This window comes from Falco naumanni, chromosome 2 (genome assembly GCF_017639655.2).
Source record: "Falco naumanni isolate bFalNau1 chromosome 2, bFalNau1.pat, whole genome shotgun sequence".
Taxonomy (NCBI): Eukaryota; Metazoa; Chordata; class Aves; order Falconiformes; family Falconidae; genus Falco; species Falco naumanni.
In genome coordinates, this window is record NC_054055.1 from 30870861 (window position 1) to 30896100 (window position 25240).

General features: G+C 37.6%; 1 protein-coding gene across 4 annotated transcripts in view; it reads right to left on the reverse strand.

The window, feature by feature from the left end:
• Positions 1-3451: 3451 nt before the first annotated feature.
• Positions 3452-25240, reverse strand: part of RNASEH2B (ribonuclease H2 subunit B) — a 39258-nt gene continuing 17469 nt past the window's right edge. For 2 of the 4 annotated variants that reach the window (XM_040583807.1, XM_040583803.1), the window contains 8 exons: positions 24177-24253; positions 21459-21579; positions 16174-16238; positions 14921-15026; positions 11827-11905; positions 10864-10906; positions 6102-6179; positions 3452-4150 (listed from right to left, as the gene is read on the reverse strand). In XM_040583807.1, the coding sequence (XP_040439741.1) occupies positions 4043-4150; positions 6102-6179; positions 10864-10906; positions 11827-11905; positions 14921-15026; positions 16174-16238; positions 21459-21579; positions 24177-24253 (677 nt within the window). In that variant the 3' untranslated portion in view covers positions 3452-4042. The other 2 variants (XM_040583804.1, XM_040583806.1) reach the window with 2 other exon arrangements.

Genomic DNA, 25240 nt, shown 5'->3' on the forward strand with positions numbered 1-25240 from the left:
CATATTTAACAATGTTAATCTGCTGAGATTTGCTTTTTCTTGGAACAGGGCATGTCTAACTTCAAGCATTTATTTTCAGAAAGTGTGTAAAAAAAGCCTTTAAAAGCTGCTTTGAGATTATGGCAAGTTAAAATAATGTTAGCGAGTCTCCTTATGCTCCTTTCATTTCTTCTTTGCATGTCTTTGCACACGCATCTAAAAAGGAAAGAGAAAACCCTAGTCATAAACATTTATCTATTCAAATACGCATCAATGCATTTAGTTTCCCTCTAAAAAACAGCAAAGTCAGATGCAACTAAACACCTGAAAACAAGCATCACCGAACTCTTCCAGATTTCAGACCTGAATAAAATTCTGCCAACTATGCCACCTTTTCCACTGAAAATATTGAAATCACCAATTGTCACTTCTACAAATAGAACTAGTTTATTACTTAAGACTGAAAATGATGTGCAATTTCAACCCCTGCATATCCCTAAGTCACTGCTGGTATTTCCATATGAAGTTTTCCAGGCCCACTGATGTCAATCCATTTGCAGTGTGAAGTCTAAAAAAAGTGGAAACCTAACAGCTGCTTAATCCCAAAACAACAACTATAAAAGCATCACAACTCATCAGATATTTACACGAACAGGTAGAAATGGCATGTTAATCCAGAAAAAGAAATAAAGTAAGACTGCATTTCTGTAATGGTGTTGGCATATTGCTTCATACTAAGCTAACCAAGGAAGAAATAGCAAAGCAGTGCTTCATAATGACCTACTGCTACTGCTGGCCAGGCAGAGTAACTATATTTAAATCCTCGTTGTGGTAGGAAATATTGTTTTATGTATTTGGCTCTATATGCTCTTCATAACTTCTCACAGCTACACACTGAGGAAGTTTCAAAGTTACTAAATGTATTTCATTCTTTCCTAAAGGGAAAAGAGTTTTTTGTTTTCACGTGAAAGCACTAATGGCTTTTGGAAATGGCTTACTTTTTTTTGTCATGCACAAATTCTTGCTCAACCAAAAGCACAGTCACTAATAAAATTACTATTGTTGTAACTTAATGGCATAGCTGACAGCTGAAGTCGAGATGTGACACACTAAAGCACAACACATCTATGCACAGAGGAAAAACTCTAAACTTATGTCCTTGAGTGCAGCGGCAGATGTGAAACTCATGTGGAGAGAAAGGAAAAATAAAAATTGCCACCTCGGAACAGAAGTCAGCACAAAGGCCTCCCACCTCTATCAGAATTGTCCTCCTCCTGTCCTAAATTCTGACCAGAGAAACCAGACTTTTTCTCAGAACTAAGGTTCTTGAACTGTTCAGTCAATGAAAACACATTTTGAAAATTTGCTTCACAAAACTTTGGAACTATTAAAACCAAACCCCTAAAACTAGCAGATTTAAATATCCAGAAGAGCTTCTACCATATATCTGTCCTACTCACAGTTCCTGTTCCTAACATAACTCCCCCATTCTTGGTTTTCCACTTAAGCATCCATCTCATGCTTGTCTGTTTTCTCAAAATCTTCTAATGCTTGGAATTAGCTTTCCATTAATAGATACACAATTCCATTCCTCTCATTTACCAAAACACTCCCTAAGATGTTGGTTACAGCACAAAACATCTCCATTAACACAATGGCATGTGTCTGTTTGTTTTTTTTTTTTTTTTTTTCATAACATTATCCTGCACTTTTGAGTGGTGGTTTTCCAAAGCTGTCATCCCTTCTCCTACTGATAAGAACTTGGGGTGCTTCTTCGACTGTAAAATAAACTGCATTTTTTTGAAATGTTTTTCAAAATCTAAACTCACCACAACTGCTCATTCTGGGCTCACTAAACACTAGTTATTTCAATTACAGTGAAGACCCAACGGATAAACCAATACATGCTGCAACAGGGCTGGTCTTCACTTACAGCCCACACAAGTAAGGTAGGAAAAAGGCAAGATGGCAATTCTAAAGGTTGTGCACATAGAAATTGTCACGTACAATGTGCCTTTTTTTAACTTTTAAACTTGCCTCATGGTTAATGTCAGAAAAGAAAACTTTACCAATAGGGCTGATGAAATTCTGCTAAAGAGAGCAGAACAAGGCAGTGTGGTATAACATGAATTGCTCTACAGCTCCATGTAGAAATCCCTGGGTTTTGTGTGTCCACTATTGCTCCCTGTCCTCTTATATCATTTCAGAAAATTGACTCATGACTCAAATTTTATTAAAGCACCAAATGACTTGGGAGAATTATTCTAACTGAAAAATCAGTAAAGTCTCTGCATCTGAATCACACACTTCTCAACCTACAGTCAAACACTAATATTACCAGCGCATTTTCAGAGATAAGGAAGACTTACAGTAGTGATTCCTCAGAACACCTGAAAAGTATTTTTTTCTAAGGAACTTAATTCTGGGTCTAGATAATCCCTTTCAGACAAACATATTTAAGACTGGGAACATCTACTGTATGGTATTGGGAGGCCATCTGCATTTGTTAAATAAATCTCTCTGTAATCAGAGATAGCAATTCCACAGATTTTCAAATATTTCCCTCTATCTGGAATTCCAACCATACTGACTTCCCCCTTTACAATGTCTGAAAGTTTGAGAAAAACACTGGTTTAAAAGGCATACAAACCATAATTGCAAAACTGCACACAACACACAGCAAGGCTTCTCATTCTTTTCTGGTTGGAAAAGAATGCCACAGAGCTTTTTAACCTAGCAGACACCACTGTTATCCAAGGGTTGTAAATAGCAGCAAGCACAGTTACTAAAAATGAAGAAACTCCTAGTTTCTCTGAAACTCCTTACTATCAAGGGACACAGGCAGATTCTCTACTGAGCTGAAGTAGCAAAGAATGACAATTTTAAGAGTGCCTTTCTAAAACACACACTGCAGTTGATCCACAGTAACGACTCAGTGCAACAACTGACAGATGAAACTATGAGTGTTGCGCAGAACTGGCTAGACCTATACAATCCCAGTGACCCCATCTCTTTTTCAATTCGTGAATCAAGGACATTGCAATGTAGCAGACAGCTATCCCTCTGAATATATAGGAATACCCTCTAACGAGGAAAGAACACACGCAAGAGCAAGTAGTGTGTTTTAAGTAACAGTGCTACTTTACACAAAACTCGATAAAACTAAACCTTAACTAAGGCATTCATACTTAAGCTTTTGAATCCAGCTCCAGACTTCATTAAAAACCCCAGTTTTGCCTTTAAATAAATCTTTCCCTAATTATTTCTGTAAGGACCTATTGACCTTGGAACTGAACATAAAAATATCCCAACATTGCTATGTGTTAAGAGATTTATCAGGTAAGCCCAAAGTGACACTGTAATTCTTCAGGGATTAAGAATTATACACAGGAAAATACCAAAACTCCCTTAAAGAAATGTCCTGAAGCCTATCCCAACTCTTGAAGCATACAGCAAATACAACAAGCACAAATTTCTAACAGAAAGCACTTTATTGAATTACATGCACATTGGCATTTATTGCAACTTGTTCCTAGCATATTCAAAACAAGTCAAATCCCAATATAGAAACATATCAGCATTTAGATTTGGGTCAACATAAAAATCTACTGATGCCATTCTACTCTGGCGTTATACTGTGTAAAAATCTCCAGAAAGTCTCAAAAAATAATGCTCTGTACAAATGAAAAAAATCTCCTCTTAAGATCTCAAAGGAGGGCACATTTCCAGCCCAGAATGGAGTGCAATGCAGAAAACTGTGGTGGCCTTGACCGAGCTTGCTCTAGAACAAGCAGCAGTACAGCACAGCACCATGCTAAACCTCGCTTCTCAGCTAACAGAACCATGCTAACGCAGCTAGGCTGTCTTCCCCACCCAGGCTGGAATATACACATGGTACTGCCTCGCCCCACTGCAGCCTAACAGCTCTGTGCCACACTCGCTCACAGATCTCTTCATCACACTACATCATGTACACAGCATGCTCGGCATATAGTATACTAACAAAAAAATCCAGGAGACATCTTTAGTTTAACATAAACCCAACTATTTCAAGAACAAGTCTTTATTTTGATGCTTTGGGTTTGGAGCTGAAGAAAGCAGAAATGGATTTCATTCCACTCTTATCAACTTTGGCCAGAGCCTTCTGTGCTGCGGACATCTTGCTGTTTGCCTGTTAGTGAAATGATAAACAGAAAAAGTTAAGCAGCATCTGCATAAGAGGGGAGTATAAGCTACAAACTCCTAAATACAGAAGTCAAGCAAGAAGCTGAATTGCTTTTTTTGTGTACAGCAGTAAAGATAATGTTATGCAGCCTTTAAATTGTAGGAGAAAAACCTTACAAAACAAATTTGAGATTATTCAAACAGAAAAATACTTGTCATGAATTACTTAACCTCAGACAAAGACAGAGAATCAATTACAAGGACAACGAGGTGAAACAACTTTCCTTTTTGCAGCATGAGGTATCCCAACTCAAACATTTACTTTGGGATAATCCCTAAGTGTACATTAAGAGGAATAATGCATGCAATATAACAGATGCATACTGTACCCTCTGACTCAATCTCATGATTATGCTGTCAGCAGGCTGAATTACAGCCTTGCATTACAGATGATGAATAATTCACACTGATTTATTATCAAGGATTCTACGCACAGTGAAATGAAAGAAAAAGAGATGGAAGAACTAAGAATGAAGAAGGTAACTAACATTTGCAAAGCACTTTGAGGCCACTGGGACAACTTCCCAGACTTTTACACCTAAAACACATTTTATGAGCCACATTTTATAGAGCTGACCTCTTTTCTTTCTTACATTTTAAAATGTTATGTTTTAAACCTCTAGCTGTTTTCCCTATTAAGAAAACTTTGCATTGACCTTTCCTTTATGATACTCCTCAGTCTGCAGGACTTCACAATTGCAATACTTGGGATCAGCTAGAAGGTTATGGATAGGACGGAGATACGCAACAACAGTATAATCGTCTGTGTTACTACACAAACAAAAACACTGCCAAAGTATTTAAAAAAGAGTAGTATACTGTACAGAGTCCAAGAGCTATCTTTTCTTTCCCAGATTCTCTCATCAACATGCTTCATTATTTCAGAAGTAAATCATATTTAATGTTAAAATGAATTATCTCTCCTCAGTTTTTTTCTATCTTTATGCTCAGTTCAAAAGCTATAGTTACATAATTGGGGAAGCAGGGGAGAAACATGCATATTTTAAACTATTTAGCACCTTCACTTAGGGGGCAATCCTCTTCTTACTTCAAAAACAGCACGTGCCCTGAGTACAAAAATTCTGGGGTTTTGTGGGGAGGAAGGAATGCATCTGTCACCAGCTGCTTCTCTTTGCAAAGGGATAAAGAGTAGTCAGCATTAGCCTGAAGGTCACAAAACCAGCACAGAGGGCCTTTTTGGCTCCCGATGGATTGGAGAAGGATTCATTTTGTTTCGATGTTCAGAGAAATAAGCCAGTGCAAGCCTCACAACCTTGGCACACAAAGACAGAATATATTTCTTTTCACATCTCTGTTGCTCTCCTAGGAATAGTACAGTGGCAGGCATCACTGGACTCAGATTTGAATTGGCCTCCAAACTTGCGTTGGAGCTGGCAATCAGCAAGCTCTGTGTTGATTTAACTTCATTAAGTTGACATAAGTAAGTGCACAAGCAATATTTCTAGGTAAAAATAAAACCTGTTTTAGCATCCCTTGGAATTCAAGTGAATGCTGCCATCTTTGTGTCTTTTTCAAATAACTGAAATGTAACAGTTGCTATTATTAAGCCATAGGATTTCTCATCTAAAGATCTCAAAGAACTTTGCAAACATTAGCTGAGCACCTTAACAAATGTCAAAGTCTGTGAGGTTCACTGGAATGTTCACTGATAAAACAGATGACCAGTAACAGTATAGAAGAGCTCAAAAAGGGATATTAAGACTATCAAAGTCAAATTAAACCTCAATAAGAAGTTCAATGAGTTATAACTATGGGTATCTTCTGTTTTGTATTTGTTTTTCTGATGTGTTTTGGAGAGAAAAATAGGCACTCTTGTGCTGATGTTGGATATTAACCTATGCTTCAGCAAAACATGCATGAATGCAAGGCTTGCTTACCTTTTTGTTTTTCAGATTGCTGTTAAACTTAGTATAGTCTTCTTCTGCTTCCACAGGGACATCTGATAATTTCCTTTTCTGAAATGTTAAGAGTGAGAGGAAGCTGCTCTGTCAACCACTTTTATGATGTACACACATGGAAGTTAAAAACTTTGGCTTTATAATGGAACCATAGCACCAAAATAGGACTAGCAATCAACTGAAGAATCTGCAGTAACAGTGGAAGATTCCTCTTTGTAATTGTCATCTACTTACGTGAATATATACCATCTCTACAGTTTTCAGAAGAGATCACTCAATGTCATGGGAAGCATTTTCTCCTTCCTAGCCTTCTGAAGAACGACTTATAGAAATCACTTGAATTCCATTTTTAACTTCCATGACTGTGACTTTGGTGTCACTCTATTTAGAGAACCTTTATGGAGCAGTTGTTGGAAGTTAGTGCCTAACAGCTAGGGAACCCAGGCTCTGGTCCCCGTGGTCTCGTGGAACTGTGCAGCAACTTCAGTGTTATTTTATAGCTGTCTGCCAACACAAGTGGATCACTGTCTAGTCCATTATCTGTTTGTGCACAACCTTTAGAAGCAATTAGTTTCTACAGTTTGGCAACAGTGAAACACTGACATAGTTCTGCTAACTGCTTCATCACTTGAATCCAACAGTATATTAAAGAAGTTTGATGCTGCACGTGCTGGGTGCCTTCTAACTTCACAAATAATGGAAGTGAACGGTTCTCGGCACTTCACATGATCAGGCTGTAAGAATGAATATTTCTTTCCATAAACTGTGAGCATGTGTTTAGTTTAAAGGTGAAAACTTCCTGGTATGTTTCCAAAAGGGAAAAAAAGTATATAGGTTTTTACAACACTGTATTTTTATTATTATTATATATCTGATATTACTACCCTGTCCTTAATATCCTGTGAAATCTAAACTGCGGCCTTCCTAGTTTTTGTGCCAAAGAGAGTGATTTTGCAAGCAACTTGGATGGTACCACACATTTTAAGATCCTGTTTTATTCATTTTGTTTATGGTGCTTGTGATCTCTCTCGCTCCCCCCCCCCTCCCCCTCTTTGGCACAGAAGCCAGGTCTGCAGCTTAGATTTCTCAGCTCTTAGAACCAGATCCAACAGCAGCCTTTTCTTTTGATTTCAATGGGATCTGGACCAGCCTCTTTAGGAGGCTGTGATTACATTTCCAAATTACAATCTAATGAATAATTACTATTCTCCTCTTTTTGGAATCTTATAAACAAGTTTTTAAAACTTACAACAAAATGTTTGCTATTCAGCAAAACATTTGCTGTTTAGTTGTAGCAGTCTGCGTATTCTTTGTAGATGTCTCTGATCATCTGCCTATGGCCAGAGTCCCTAACGCTGACAAGCGACTTACAATTAATACACAGAACACGCAATTTTGATTTAATTATTAAATCACAGAGTCCAGACTGTACCCAGTTTAATCTTGTACTACAAGACAGAGAATTTGTTGTAGCTTTTCTGTTAACCACTGAAGTTTCTAAACCTCTCCTACTTTCAGAATTTATTCAAACATAATTTCTAAACATGCAATTACTTCTCCATAATAGGAAATACGTTAGACCCTTTCTTTATTTGCAATAATTCTATACTATTGTCTGTCAATACATCTTGCCCTCATGAAGAGAAATGTCAATGCATGTGAATAAAAATGCTTTGATTGAAGGAGACCATAGGTTCCAGTGTAGCAGGTTGTCTTGCTCCTGTGAGACTGTGAAATAAAGGAGTGTTTTAACCTCTGAAGTTGCAAAGACTTAAATGCAGAAGCATCATACACACCCCGGTCAGTGCTCTGGAAATTAATCAGATCCTCAGCAAGATTTCACTGCCCAACAACTGAACAGTTCTAAGCCTCATTTCCTCTGTAACCAAACTGCTGAAATAAAACTATTTTTAAAAATAGATTCTCAGAACTATCCCAATGGTATAAAAGCTATTCGTATATAAATGTAACGTACATCACATGTAGTTTAATATAGTTGTTGTAATATGCTTATATGGCTAATGAATATCAGTTGGCTCCTGATCTGTGTTTAATATTTCTTACAATGCATAAAGATAATTCTTAACTGAATCAAAGGTTCTTAACAGAATCAAAGGGCCAAGTAACTGTGCAGCCAGAACAACTGTCCAACCACATGGAAATAACTTATATCCATGGATGTGCATTGGAGAAAAAATGCTATTAATAACAGTAGGGCCCAATTATTCCTGCATGTGCTAACTGACATACTGCTTAACAGAACGGTCACTGAACCAGCCAGAAATGAGGTTATTTTAGACTTTGTTTCCGTAAGTAGCAGGGACATGGCAGGAAAGGTCAGTGTAGTAAGTGACCTAATTTCAGTAGACATGGGGTGTCTCACTTTAAATTAAATGAGAAGAATAACCAAAAACGGGGTTCTTGACTCTAAAGGGGCAAACTTTGCAAACCATGTATCTTACATCTCTAAGCCAAAGCCAAAGGACTTGATGTGTGGGGAGGACACTTGGAATGTAAAAGAAAAAGATGGAAGAAGAGATTGTGTATCTTTTACTACAAACCAGGTGAAAAATCTTGAAAGTTAAGAGCTTCTAAGACTAAACTATATGAATGCTCCCCCTTGCTCACACAGATGCACACACATCCCCCCCCCCCCCCCCCCCCAAAAAAAAAAAGGATGCTAGGAGTAAACAAAATTCTACAATGAATGGGGAAAAGAAGGCTGCCAAAAAAAAGAAAAAAGATTTGTTTTAGGGGTCAGGTAATACTGGGATATAGTGAGAACTGCCAAAACATCAAGCTGAGTTAGATCTTGGAGAGGAAATTAAAACAAATAGTGGAAGGTTGTTTAGCCACAGAAGCAAAAAGGGAATCAAAAAGAAAAAATGAAGCTGCTATACTGTAAGGATTGGATAGATATTAAAGCTAACGTATGTGTAGCCCCAACACGGAATAAATCCTCTGCCTCAGTAAATTGTTTTCAATAAAGATGAAGAGGTTAAATACAGAGGCAGAAAACAGACTAGAAAGCAGTCTATTCAAGACCTAAGTAAAATTCAATATGCTGACACTGTTGAGAGACTGCCTCAGAAATCACAAGTCCAGAGGCAAAACCTGGCAACTGTTCTATCAGGTAGGGACGATACTGCTGCGGAACAGCCAAACACCCCTATTTATGTAAGGAGGAGGAAACAGTAGTAGGCCTCAGCAAAATGGAGGGGGGAGAAAAAGTGAAAGAAGGAAGAGTAAACAACAACTGAACATCGGTAATGCCTACCAGCTTAGCTTTTTTTCTCAAAGTTAGCACATTTTCTGGTGACAGAAAAAGTGAAGAATTGCCAGAGAACTTGACATGGTGCCACTTAAGCAACTGAAATTATAGAGAACAAAGACTGCTTAACAATTTTAACGTAGGTAAGAAACTGAGTAAAAGGGAAACAAAGGCAAATAATGCAGAAAGGGATGGGTCAGATGGAGATTATTACTTGGAGTGCCATGCACAGTATCTATTCAAAATGTTCATTAATTGTTCATTAAAGATAACAGCATGCTAACATTTGCTGAATGTACACCACTGAGTAGCATTATAAATACCTAAGGAGCTTTTAACACTGTGATGGAAAAGCCAGAAAACCTTCAAGACTGGAAACACTAAAAACGGATGAAATGTACAGAAGTACAAGGTCACGTACACAGCAGTTAACTGCATGAATTTCTTGTAAATCTGAATGCTGATCAACTAAAAATTACAGTGGAGGAAAAAACCCCAACTGTGTCTCTTAACTGTTCACAGCATGACTGTGAGCTATCTGGTACATCACACAATAATAGAGGTAAATGGGATTCTAAGATGTAATGAGATAACGTAATTCCAGTTAAGACATGAAGGGAAGAATGCCATCATATTGTACCAGTAAAGGTTTTATCATGAATAATTATATATGATTCTGGTCACCTGCTTTGAAACAACTGAATTCACCTTGGAATAGGTGTAAAGAAATGTTCCTGCAATGACGAGGGAACAGAGAATCCATGTTACACAACCAAGTTTGGCTTCACAAAACGAAAACAGAAAGGATCTATGTTTTCCCTTTACACATCAAGAGAATTAACGTTAGGGAAATGTAGGGAAAAGAGCCATTTCAATTAAAAAACCCAATGATAATGTTAGCACAAAAGCACACGGGAATAAACTGGCCATGAATAAATTCAAGGTGGAATTTACAGAAAGGTTTCTGAGCATCAGAGGAATGAGGTTATAGAACAGTCTTCCAAGAAAGGTAATGGAAATAAAAAATCCTAATGAGACTTAGAGTGAAGAATGGTCAGTGTATGAGAGATTAACCAACATGGTTGTCTGGGAATCCATGACCCAGGAGGTCCCTTTCAGGGTCCTCATAAATTACATATCAAAGAAAACCTATGAGGTCATATTGTCCCATCAACCTCAGTAAAACTAAGTAAGCAAAACACTATGAGAAGACTGCTGACCAGAAACATAAAATATGTCTCTCTCTTTCCCTCCCTCCCCCTTTTTAAACAGGAAAACCAACCAAAATATTCCTTATTTAAAAATATGAAGTACCAGGTAAATTTGTTGTATTATTTCTTCAGACTGGCTTTTCAGAAGGCCAACTAACTGTATTGTACTCAGTGCTTGGCCTAGTCTAGTTTTAGTAATAATTCAGAGAAATTAGCTTACAACACAAAGTATCTGTCAGTATCTTAATGTCCTCCCTACCTTCAATGGTGGCTCTGATGCTGGGCTTTTAAGTTCTGGGAGCCTGTAGAACAAAAGATTTTAAGTTACAAAGTCAGCTGGATTGCACAACCTAAAGTTTATAATTCCTTCATCACAAAGGCTGCTTTGGTTATCAGTTGCTCACACATGGCATGCATTTGCGAAAAAAGCAGCTCATGGACTCCCTATTTTTGACTTAGATAACTAAAACAAAGCCAGGCACCATACAGAAACACGGGCTCTTTTTAAGTTCTTAGATCTGGCAACCAAAACAGGAGAACTCCACCTTATTTTTTAAAATCTTGGCTATTAGTAAGATGATTTTAGAAAGCATGTTACATCACTCTTCAAATGAAATTGTTAAGCTGTGAGCCTTCAAGCTGCAAATTGCACATATTTCTGTAGGCCATCATAACAGAACCCTTTGAACAGAACTGAATGGAGGGGCAGGTACAGGGTCCCAGTGACGCTCCAGGCAAAGTCTGTTGCTGGCAGGGAACACCAGGGTGAGGAGCTGGTACACCTTCCAGATTTAAATATAAACTAATGCAGGTTAGATATGTGAAGTCAAACCCCATCAGCATTGAGTGAGCAGGGTAAGAGGACTGGGGATGAGGGTCCTACTCCTGGCTCTGCTGCTCAGGCTTGACAATTCTGGACAAATTGCTTTAACTCTGGATTTCCTTCCCCACTTTGCTTTAAAATGGGACTCAGGGTTTCATGATGCAACTGTGATAAAAAGACCTATCAGACTTACATCTCTCCTCCAGCCCATGGTCCTTAACATCACAGGAACAACAGAAAGACATTATGTACATTTGAAAAAATTAAAAATGTGGCAAACAATCTCATTGTGTCATCCACTGCAACCTCGATAAACAAATCTCAGTATTCAATAGAAATGACCAAAAGGACATTAATGCATGCCATATAAAACTAGCAGCTAGCTGCAACAATACTTACCCTAAGTATTTTAACAACTCCTTACTCAGATCTTCAGGAATATATTCTGATATTAACCCATGGGCATACCGTACATAGTCTTCAGGAACAGGGCAGGGAGTGGGAAGGAGAACAAAAAGAACATTCACATTATATAGACACATTGCCTTAGCCATGTTGCATCCACTACCATAAATCATAAGGTTGAATTAATAGTAAGAGACTTCTAATTGGATACACTCTGATGGTTCTTTGTGTTGAGCAGTTTATGTTATATGACACTTGTAGGTTTATTTAAAAAGTAAAGACTTACTACACTCACTTTGTCAGCACATGTTATTAATATCTGCTGTATGTACTTTACAAAAGCTGTTCGCTTTTTGAGAATACTAGATATCATGTATTTTTCCAAAGAAATTAAATTTTAAAAACCTGCAAAAATAAAAAGCTGACTCAACAGAACACGCAATCATTAATTTTAAAGCATCTGGATCCTACAATTATTTGGCAAGTGCTTCAGTACTAAAGTACATTTTCTGGCTTCAACTGAAAACAATTAGATAAGACAATGAGTCTATTTCAAAGTCTTGTACTTAATTTCAGTACTTTACAGAAAATGCCAAGGCCTATCTAAACATCACTGGCAAGACGAGGTAATTATCTGCGGAAATATGAACTACTAGAAGCTGTTTTCAGTATAGGGCACTTCTGCTATAGATGTTTTTTTCTGAGAGACTAGGGGAAAAAAGTGACCCTTTTATAACACAAAGTCCTAAACCAGATCTTTTCCGGTCACGTTCTATACAAGCGCTCACTGATCACAGGCTGGATCTTTTAAACCCGCTGTTGTCAGGGCTGCTAGGGAGTAACTATGACCATGCACAGGAAGTATTTGCCAGACAGACATTAAGCTAAAATCTCGGATCTGAATTCCATCTACAACAGGCCAGCTCTATCTGTTCATATGCCTACACACTTAAAGAGTTCAGCAACACATGATAAACTAGCCTCAGGGTGGTAAAGTACTATTTCTTCTGTGCCAGAGACAGTTTCCTTTTTTTAAAAAAAATCTAAAACGTCCAGTGCAAACTGGCATTGAAGCAGAAAGCATTAACAAACTGACACCAGCATATGCAATTCAACTATACTGACATCAAATTCTTAGTATCTCCTATCTGCACTTCTTCCTCCTCCACTGCCTAGATTCATCAAGGATTTGTCACTCCTTAAGCCCACTTTAGGATCAGGAGAGAACAAAAATAATTTCAGTCCAAGACCATTTCACCTCAGCACTTAATATGTCCAATTTATTGCTTAAAAAAATATTCCCATCACTTCACTCTTTGCATTATGACACTGAATGGGGAGTCCAATTGCTATTATTTTGTACTAAATATAAAATCCATTCTCTTTGCATTTCTGCCTTGAAGTAATCTTCACCGACTTCCTTTACCAATTTAAAAATACCACTGTTTGCCTTCTAGGGAACCTCTGTTCTCACTCTACCCTTGCTTTAATATTAACCTCCTATTGAACATCAGGAACACTTGCGTGCCTCCCTTTGTCTTCTGAATGAAATATTCAGGTTTCCCTTCCTTCCCTATTTGCTCTCATTATATCCTCCCAGATTTTTGCCCTACAACATCTGTAGATGCTAACTACATAGACCCATCTATTTATAAAGTACTGAAATTTCATAATACCCCTATGAAAGCAATTATCTACAGAAATAAATTGCACTGTCATGGCAGTGAAAGGATCAGACAAGAAAATTAGTCTTATTAAAAACAAGTGTTGAGTAAGGTCCATTTGACTCCTTGTCATTCACCTTGCTACACACAGTGGGAATGCCTCCAAAACTTACTTACTTTTTGTTCTAAGTATTCCCTATTACAATGCTGCTCTTTTAAATCTAAAAAAGGCTTTTAAAAAGACTGTTATATCCTTGTTACTATAAGTAAGAAGGAAGGTGGAAAAAACACTGCAGATGAGTTATTTAATTATAAATTTCAGAGATAAAGTATCTAAGCATAATCAAGATGGTTACTGTCAGGACAATTTTCCCTTTCTTTAAAAAAATGGGGGTTGGGAAAAGGATGAAAAGCTACTGTAAAGTTAAAGTCGCTTATAAGTTTTGCAGCTTTTCCTCTTTTTAAAAAACATATATTACAATCTCTGTTCTATAAAACTGTCCAGTTGCCTCTTAAATCTCATTTATGTTGTTTCCTTTGATATCATTACTCGGTAACTCATTTTCCACTTTGTCAGCAAGTTGCTTTGTTTCTCCTTATTTTTCAACAGCATGCAGACTTCTGCATGTCTTTGTAATAAGAAACAATTTTCTTTTGTTCATATTGTTCTAAACTTTCCTTAATTTTCATTAACATTCCAAGAATTTATTCCAAGAACATTTTCAGGTTTCTCTACACAACTTCATACAACTACAGAACTTAATTCCCAGTAACATTCAGGACATTGTCCTCCCCAGGGAAAAGGCGACTAGAAGCAAACATGATTACTCCAGATTTTTTGGTACCAGGATTGTACATTTCTGGGGAATTTAATAAACATATTATTAATTTTTTTGTCTTTAATCAGCAGAAACATGTACATTCTATACATCTGTCACATAAAGTAATGTTTGGACCAGGAGCTTTTACTTTGTGACTATGACTTCCTACAATCCCTTCCCTTTTGGGAATTTTACGAAGAGCTAATAAAAATAATAAAAAAGAAGTCTGTTCTGATACTGAGACACTTATTGGGTCGACGCTTATATATATTATAAGCATATGTCCTATCATCCAAGACAGTTTCAGTTCAGCAAAGCACTTCAGTACATATTTCACTGAGAAAAATGTCTTCCATGAACTAAGGAGAAGCTAATAGAAGGCCAGCCGAGACCTACTGCTAATTACAATGTCATCCAATGAAGACACCAAAGAACCCAGAGTAAGTCAAGGCACAGTCACAACATATATGGAATTTTCTGTACAAGGAATACATTTACTGCAAAGGCTGATTTCAGTACATTTTACATTCTAATCATGCACTTTTATCTCCACATATGCGATTACATAAAACTTAAATTCCTTACAATGTTTTCTTTCCTTACCTTCTTTAGTATCTGTGATCTGTTTACCACTGATAAATGTAGCTGCCCGTACCCTCTCACCTACACATATATCGTTGCTTTTAAGTGCTTTCACTGTTCGATTGACCTATAGGAAACCACAAAATGAAATATCTGTATCAATGTTGTTATGCACATGTTAATACAGTGACAAAGCTCTTGTAATTTTGTTTCAAGCATATAAAACACTCAAGTTATGGACTGTGGTAAAATTTAATATACATTTGTAATGACTAGCATATGAGCTCAAAAAACCCCAAAGAAACTAGCATGTCTTTGAACATGTTGCCTTGGCAACACAGCACCAGTTTTGCAGTACCCTAAGATGAGCTGAGCTGCTCAGATGCAACAGCCACAATTACACAGGTGAGAAATACACCTGCTTGGAGAACAGAAAAATGTGTGAACTCAGCTGGATTGCAAAGGCAGTCTGCATGGAAATCAAAGATAAAGGGCATTGCTATACTGGATCTAACAGAGAGATAACTGGCAGAAGAAGATATTTCTAACACCACAAACAGGTAACATGTTCAAATGTAAATATTCAGGTATTCATTGCAAAATACATATCCCAATACCTCATCATTGCAGAAAGCAGACCAGATTTGGTACTGACATTGACACTAATTTAAATGAGGAGGCTTCCTCGTATCATGTGATGCAGACATTCTACAAAGTGGCACATGTGTGTATGTAAAATGAGATTTATCTTCTTTACACCAAAACACAGACACATCACGCTCAGCTATAAGACTAGTGTATTTTCTGCATGCTGTACAGACCTCTTGAACAGCATGACTGGATCAGGACAGCAGCAACCATACCAGGACCATTCTGAGAGACTATGCCAAAACTTCATGAGGAAACTCACTTGTAGCACAAACCCAAGGCATTTCTGTCCAGCTTTAAAGCATGGCAGAATTTAGAAGTTGCAACAATCAAAGCTCTCCTCTAGCCCATCCATGAAGTGGATGAAGCACAAGACAAGGCCTTCACCTTATGCAAAGCTTAACACAGTGATAAGCTGAACTTCAGCTTCCTTTTCTGCCTCCCTGCACTCCATGAATTCCTTTCATGCCAGCCCCATCAGAAAGAGAAACGTATGTCATTTCTCTAATACCTCACCACATTCCCAAGTGCAACTTTACATGGCTCAAATGCAGAGATGGACAAGCTAATAAGCATTTGCATTTTAAACATAAAGCAATTTCGAAAGCGAAAGAGAAACACAATACCTTTTTCTTTAACCACTTCAGTGTCTTCTCCTGGCTGTATTTGTGGAATTTCTGACTGCCAATCTCTGAGAAAAACCAAGCAAGGGGAAGAAAGCAATCACTGGTTTGGACTGCATTTTCACTACTTTTAAAATATTTTAAATTGTAGATACAGCTTCAAAGTTATTTTGTGGCTTGCACATGTTTGATATCAGGGCAATAAGTTTCCATAATATTGGAAAACAGGAAAAATAAACAGACAGCTGAACTTGACAATTCTTTAATTAGGCCCTAATCCAGTAAAGCACATGTTATATTTATGTGTAATCTTGGGCTGCCTGAATTCACTAAGACGCTTCTCAAGCCCTTGTAGTTTACCAAACCTTCACTGCCCTGTGTCACCAGAATGGTCATTTTAGCTACATAGCTCACAACACAAAATGTTCGTTCCATGACTGCTTTTACTTTACGTACTGAATTCCAGCACCTAGTAAGGGGCCAAGACACAAAGCTGGTTAGTGAAGACAAACCATTCAAACTTTCAATAAACCCTTTTTCTTTCAGTTCTCCCAATTCTCTCCTCTCACTTCACAGGATGACTAAAGCAAAAGTTTTACTTCTATCCCCCTTTTACGTAGTTTAATACAGCATTAAAAGAAAATACAGAATCCAAAATAGTGAAACACACTCCTTGTGGGAGGAAGTACGTGATTCATTTATCATTTATTGAGCAACATAAATTAACTCAATGGTAAAAGAATTTCAGAAAGTGTTCCCCCTGTGATAACTAGGGTAACACGAACACTTGCTATTCACATACGATTAGTTATCTGGAGATATGTGAATTCACAATGCTGAGGCAAAGGAGAGAGAAAATTACAAAGGCTCCTTGAAATTTCAGTATAAAAATTCAGTAGTAATTCACAGAAAGCTGTATTTTGGAAATGGAATGAAATGCCTAATGAGAATTCACAGGAGATTTTAGAGCCCAGAGTGTTTCAGTCTTTTTCTTTAACAGGTATTTCAGTAAGTTTTAATCTCCTGTTTACCCTTCCCATAAATACCTACATCTGTTTCATGTCATTTACTGATCCAGTATCATATTCCAACACTCAGTTCATGGAGTTTCCTTCTCCCCTTGCAAACAACAACATATTATTTATGATTCCTGCAGCATTTCCTTCTTTGGGATTTATCTTGGCTCTTTCAAATTGCATACAAATAGCTAACTATTATGTGCTCTTTGTGTATACATGGCAGGGGGTATGGAGAGGTCGAGGAAAGCTGTTTAAAAGATAAAGTTTAAATCTATCTCAGCACTCGCAGAAGAGTAAAATACCAAAATTCTTCATAGCAAAAAGGAAAAAACCCACTAATATACACTTTGCTTCATGGAGCTGATGAGTTGCAGGTAAAGTAATTAGCTGCGGCACTGCCGGCTGCAGCCTTTAGGACTTAGAAGCTTCTATATGGCTCTGAAAGAAAAGAAGAAAATGGGGGAGATGCTCTGGATACAGGAACCTGCTTCTCAAAGAACTAACATGGTCTAGGTCCAAGTACAGTAAGTACGATTTGTGAATTCTTATCTTATCTAAGAAAGTTCGAGGAAGGGACATCCTCCAGCCTCCACCCCGCAACCCATACTGAAAAGTAATTCTAGTTTGTATTCCCAGGCAGGCTCCCCCACAACAGCATGATTCAGAGTGACTCAGTTAGGGAAAGGAAACATAGAACTGTGAAGCCATTTTCATTAAAACATGAAAAATAATTACACTGAACCCTTCAGAGATCACTTTGTTTGAAAATATTTTGTGTGCTTGACAGTTTTGACTATTAAATTCTAGAAACTGACAGTATTTGAGACCTCTGAAGAATTGAAGTGAGTTATGAAAGTCACAAACTGCTGACAAAAGGATTCAATATTGGAACGTGGATTTAACATGTGATGCACATTTGATATTGGTGAGAGTTAGCAACTATGTTTGATAATATGAGTATATATTGGAAAGCCTTTTGTTCCCTAATGTGTCTGGTGCTTATAAAACTGGTCTGAGACATCTGGAAAGATTGGGTTTGAGAAATACAGATGGAATATAAGTGGTTCTACAATTAAATAATATGTTCAGCGATCGGGTAATCGCTATGTAGACTTGGAAGTTTCCCTGATGTATTGTTGAGCAAACTGCCTAAAGCACATTTTAACATCCATTTTCTCAGTGTTTTCCATAACTCTGAAACTCACATGGCCCCTTTTTTCCTACCTTCTGGGAATACAAGCTTGGCAATATTACTTTGTTATTCTAATCAGGTAAGTTTTCTTGGCTCTTCATGTTAATCACATCAGACAAGATCACAGTGCAGTTTTTGCCTTGCGAAATGAAATAAAAGAGTAAAATTCTAGAACTGGAATTCATAACCCTTTCTTAAACCTTTTCTGTTGTATTTCCTACCCAATGTTTGAATTCATTAGCAAACAACCTGCCTCACCCAGATTTAGCGAGCTGTTAGACACTCCTTCCTCAACTACTAAAGCAGGTAACCAGGAATTTAATCCAGCAAAATGAATTTGCAGTGCCCTTCAATACTGAGGCCAGGGAAGGTAGACTTTCTGCTAATTCAGTAAGTGTAAACTGTGAGTGCTCTAGGGTAAGAATTTGTTAGACAGATGTTAAATGCCTTAAGATTAAATTAAGATTGAAATAATTATGTTGTTAGGTTCTGCCAAACAGAACAGAGCTGCAGAAGACTCGACACAACAGATACTTCTTGCCCTAAAGCCCTACTCCTTAAACAAGAAAGGCTACAAAGTGGGCAACAGGTCTTAGACCTAGAAAAGAGTACTTTAGTCATAATAATTTTACAGGCAGTGAAAGATGTGAGAGTATAAAACACATAGAAGTGGACTGTACAGAAAGGTGACCTGTGCATGACAGGCCAGGAAGCACCAATGTGTTTGTTGCATAACAATATGCTTGGTGTTCTAAAAAAAGAAAGAAATCCTAAGAATAAACCCCACTGTTACATTTAACCCAAACCGGAATAAGAAAAAAACCTTCAGGTACATGCAGACACATACCTAAGGACATCCAAGAACATCACATAATGCTGGTGTGTGCATGTGTGTACAGCTTTAACGACAAAGGCAATTTTTACCTTACATTTCAAAACAAAACCCAGGAAGTGAACACAAATTCTTTAACAGTTAGTATCATTTGCTGGCAAAATGACAAAAAAAGTATAGGTGTACATATTATGTAAAAACACCAATGCAAAAAAACCAAGCAGTAAAGCATCTTCACTACTATCTAACAGAATAATGTTTATCAGAGGATGCGCTGATGGATAACTGCAAATACAATTTAAGAATGGACACAGAGGTTAGACCAAGACATAAGACCTTGTCTATAGCAAATACTTCATTTTTTATTATTATTTTTACTTTGCTGCTAAGAAGGGAATAACTAAATACTGCCCTCAAAGGCAGCACTGCTGTTAGGAGGAAGTGCCTTTTCAGAAAAATAATCCAGACCTAGTTCTACATTCCTATACAGACTTCTCAGTTTGACAGCCAAGAGGATCTGGCATAATTTTTCACCTTCTCAGATGGATGCACAGCAGTTTAGAACCCCTTCTCTCACCCTTAGCTCCTTAGCCAGTGTTAGACAAGCTGCAGGGCACAGTAATTGCCTAAAGGCTTAATAATGGTTCTTTCTGGAAGTATTTATCACTTCACAGGAAGGCAAAAGCAGTTTTGTATTTCATATGCACCTGTCTTAAAGAAGCCTCAAAAGTCAGAACTCACCCAAGGAAAAAGTTTGCCGGCTCCTAATGATACTGAATATAACTAAATGTTTTCCGCAGGTTTTTTCAGAAATGCAGGCGTATCACAACAGCACATAATTCCAACTACCCCAGTCTCAACAAGAATGCAACAACAGTCTTGCTGCCCAGATTTCCTCATCTCTTGTTAAAGTGATCATTTTCAGTGAAAATATGTCCTGCCTTAAAGTTCAAATTGACTTTCTGGGGGAAGCAACTGCCCTACATGACTGCATATGCATCGTATCACATAGGAAATACTTAAGCTTAAGCATCTGAATCTTTAACGAAAAACTCACAGCCCCACCCCCACCCCCCAATGTTCTATACAGCAATACAGAGGTCTGGTGTTTTACTTCTTAGCAGGGTTTTTGTTCTTCCATCACCCTTCCTTAGCCACTTCCTAATTATTTGTATATCACCTAAATATTTCTTCTTTCATATATGTATGTATATCAATGACAAGGGCAGAGTGCTTTGTGAAAGCAAACTCCTAATATTTCTGGCTTTTAATCTGTGTACCTCAACTGCTTGGAGGAGCTCTACGTGCATAAGGGTCAGACAGCTTAGTTGTTATGCACTTGGTGGTAGACTATGTTCTCAGACTCCTGTACCTCCTCCTGTAGAACTCCATCTGCACGTAGGTAAGTCTCCATTCCCTATCAGGAAGTCAGCAAGCATAAGGAGAATGCTCTTTAAAGAACTGAATATAAAAACTGAGGTCTTGCATCTTCTGCAGGTCTGCCAGGCTGCCAAAATTATGTAATGCTCCTTCATCTTCCCTCGAAAACATATATGGTCCTCAAACCAAAAGCCCTTATACCAAAGGGAGTTCTGTGCAAAGACTGAGAAAACTATGTACCAAATTAATACTTTGCTATTTTTTTTCCATTTAGGTTTTCTCTCTTATACACTTATGCATCCCAATCAAGTTTTCTATTTTAAAAAAATTAAGTCTTTGAACTTAAACCCACAACATGAAATTATGCAGAGCCAGAAAACTTGTGCTCTCCTTTCTCAGCAGTATATTCTCTCTTCTCCAGCTTTTTCCTACTTATTGTTTGAATGCTTTGCAATAAAGGGAGAAAAAAAGCCAAATGGACAATGGTTAACTTCTTCCCCACCAGACCATCCTACACTAAATAAAGAATTTAGAGAGATAAAACTTTCTTCAAAAGGCAAAGAAAGTTCAAAACACATACAGTAATGTCAAGAAGGCAGCTCTGCTCAGTTTATCATTTTTATGAAACCTAGCAACAAGACTGCACAAGTATTTCAGAGTTACAGTAGATAATCTGAGATCCACACATCACTATTCACAATACTACAATGACAACTTCTAAGCCTAAGCTTCTGTTTTTAAAGTACAGCTGCACACAGCACATTAGGTGTTTGGTAAAGCAAAAACCAGTATTTAGATCTATCTTGTAATGAAGTGACATTAACAAATCCAGTCTTTTTTGCCCCCCCCAGTCCCTTTTTTTCACCTTTTTCTTCTGTTATATGATGTATGTACTGTTTAACATCTGCACACTTCAGCAGCAATGGGCAGCTAGGGTACTCCGCGTCTAGCAAGACTTGATCAAGTGGCTGGAACTTTCCCTGCTGCTGAAAATACATCAAAGAGATTATAAAAGCATTATTATAATGTTAATACACATATATACACTACACATATATAGAAATATATATGTGTAGAACAGTCATAGCTTTAAAATAAAGGATTTAAAGAAGATCGCATTTTGAATGGTAACACATGACATTCAGAAACTGATTACAAAGCAAGCTATAAATATTTATTTCAAACCAGTAAATACCTGCAAAATGCCTAACTCTTCAATTACTGCACTTAAAAGACCAAATTTAAAACAACATGGGGAGAAACTAATGTAAAGTACAGTGGGATTTTTTGGAAGATGACATAAGGCACCATAGTCAGTGTGTGCCAATAGTATTTTAGACCAAAACCTGTTGGATTAAACCCAGTGTCATAACTTCCATTCAAATTTTGCTTCTCCTTCCATAAAGATAAATCTCAAAGGAGCAGGGCAGCTTCTGGAACACAATATTAACCTTTCACCTCTGCAAAGTCAATTCCAGTTTGGCCAGAGTATGTATATAAAGTGATTTTGGCATAACTTAAATAGCCCCACACATGACAGAACCATCAAACAAATTTTGCTGTTGCCAAACAATGCATAATCATTCAGCACAGTTTGGCACAACTGGCAGCCTTCCCTTTGGAAAGATCCTTTAGCGCATCAGTACAAAGACTCAGTGAGCTCTCCATCCTCAGAGAGTGCATGGTCTCAGGAGCCAAAGCTGAAGTCATTATACAGATCAGCATGAAAAAAACCCACTTGGGTATACTGCTTTCACTATTAATTAATCCTCTTGCTAGACAGTCAGAGGCTTAATAAAAGTAACCATCCATTGTTAAATCACAATAAAAACCGGCCAAAACTCCCTCAAAACACATTAAAAAAAAAAACCAAACAAAAACAACAACCAGAAAGGATTTTAAGTTTTTTTCTCCTGAAAAAGAAAAGGCACAATAACACTGGCAAAAAGAAGGCTGAGATGCAGAAATAAAGCTACAATGAACTGTTTCCTATAGATAACTTAACCTGCACAAACCTGCCTGTGTCTCAAAGAAAGACAGCCACGCTTACATTGTACAGGGGCCCTGGCCTAAACCAAGAAAGCCTGCTGTATAGGGGATGGGTCTGCTCAGAAGACACATCAAGCAACTCTGCATCACAGTATCAAAACCAAAGGATTGCACAAAGGATGATCCTAAGATACCCACTGGATACCTTGATACCCATTATTTCAAGCCAGAAGTGACTGTGCTGCATTCAAGCTGGCCTTAGACAAAGTATCTGCAACACAGTTCTCAAGACTTCCCCTTTACTGAAGAATACACTAACTTAAGCAGGAATGCATTCGCCCTCATTTAGGACACAGAACTCTGTGCACTTATCTGGCATCATGCCTGGCCTAGAAAACCAGAAAACCTAGAAAACAACGTACCAGGAAAGTAAAGGGCAGTACAGGACTATTCCCAAGAACAGGAACATCAGCAGTAGTTGTCTTTTACTCAGGCTACCTCAACACTCTACCACATAGAGGAGATTTACTGTGTCCCTGATTCAAGTTTGGTATAAAGCTTTCAAAGGGATGATGAATTCAAACAGAGCACAGTGCCTAGAGAATGAGCTAAATTATTCCTTGTGAAATGACAACTTCTGATGGGCTATCCTGAAGCAGAAACCGAGAACAGATACACAGGATATATTTGCGCATCCTATACCATATATAATTTAAAAATAATTACAGAACAATAGGTTACTATTACAAATGTGTAGTTGGGCTTCATTTCTTCACCATACAAAAATTGTTTTCCTGCATTCTCCACTTGCAATCAAAAGCAGAGAATAGCAACCAACCTTACAGGAAATGCTCTTAGAACAAAAACTCTTTGGAGGCATAAAGTGAAATTATTGCCTCCATGGAACAAAAAACAAGGATCAACATTTACGTTTTATTTTATGCCCCTTTTTCCACAGGCAGATTATAAACAATAAATCAGGAACTGCCTTTGCCTTTTGATACACTTCCAAAATTTAAATAAACTTTCGCCACACCCACAATAAATCAGTTGTCATTTATTAACTATCCGACTTTTGGATACTTGATCATTCTGTTCCTGTTCTGTGATATAGCATCTATACAGACACTTCTTCTAAAGAGGCAATGCTTCCTTTCAAGTTCAAACTGCCACAGAAATGTTCCTTGCTCCTCCTCCTTAGCATCCAAATTCTTCCTTCTTCTTCTTTCTTAAAATAATTCATCTCCTGGTGCCTCAGAAAGGGCACTGATTTGTTTCACTCTGATGGTATCTCATCATTTTAAATTCAACAGTCCTGGGACAGGCTCACACAAAAGGACAAAAGAGATTCTCCACTGCTCTTAAAAAGCAGGTGATTCGTTTGTTGAGATTGCAAGCCGACACCTGGAACATACTTTACCAACGAAAAAACTTGATGCAAACAAAAGTACTGCTAGGGTGGCTTTCACTGCTTTACATGCAAATTAAATTTCCATTATTATGGAAGCCCCTCTTTGTATAATTAACGTAATTTCTCAAGTCAGAAATAACATTTTCTCCTGAGAATTCCAGTGAAAAAATAAAGCAGCCTTACCTCCTTGTCTGCCTTTATGAGGTAGTAAAGTATCAGAAATAAGGGGTCCATCGGTGTAACAAATAGCAAACGCCCATCTAAGTGACAGAAATGTAAAAGTAAGCTTAGTACTAAGAGACACGATATATTGACCTATGGATTTTTTAGGATGTTTTTCAGGAGTGGAGGCAAGAAGAGAAGAATCTTTTTTTCTAGTAAGTATCTCAGTATTTTAATCAGATGGGCAGGAAAATAGAATTTGTGATTGTATATTAAAAATACAGAGCTAACTCAATTCTCAACCCTGCCAAACCAAAGCAGAAGCTCTGCTGCAGGTCTGCTAGCTTCAAGTGCTCTTATTTTTGCCTTTTTCTGGACTATATTAAAAACATAAAAATTGAAGCTGCCCTCTATTGGCAGATTTAGGTGTAACAGAAACTTATTTTTGGATACCAGATGTATCCAGTATACTTCACCTCAAACACTGGGCAAGGCAACACTGTGCTGGCAGAAGAGGTAGGCAGGGCAAGAAAGAATTTCAAGAGCTAGTTAAGTTAGAGCTGCCTCTCATCTATAAGGGGAGAATCTGCACGCTGTCTCCTAGTAGAAAAAAAATAATTAAATAGATCAGAAAGTATGGCTCAATATGTTGTATTCACTTGGTCTCCCATTGAAACAGACACCTCTGCCCATCTGGAGCTCATTGCGGGACAATGGCTTAGTCAGGCTTTTTGTATAATTGTAGATAATTGGAAACAATGTAACATCAAGGAAACTCACTAATGAGACCAAATAATTGACGACAATTTGACATCAATTAGCAAACCAAAAGCAAATAAATGTAAATTTTTTTGGCTTAAATCAAATGATTAAGATAATTAAAGAAAAGGAAATCCTATTGCAATGGCCCTAAAACTAACAAAAGATGAAGTGGGAAGGCAAAGCTGATACCCAATCTAACATCTGTATTACTAACATAATGCACTAAGTGAGACAAAGCAAGCACCAGGACTACTTACAAACATGAAAGCTTTGATAATAAAACTGGAGGGAAAAAATACTAGCCACTTTCTCACAGCTTCCAT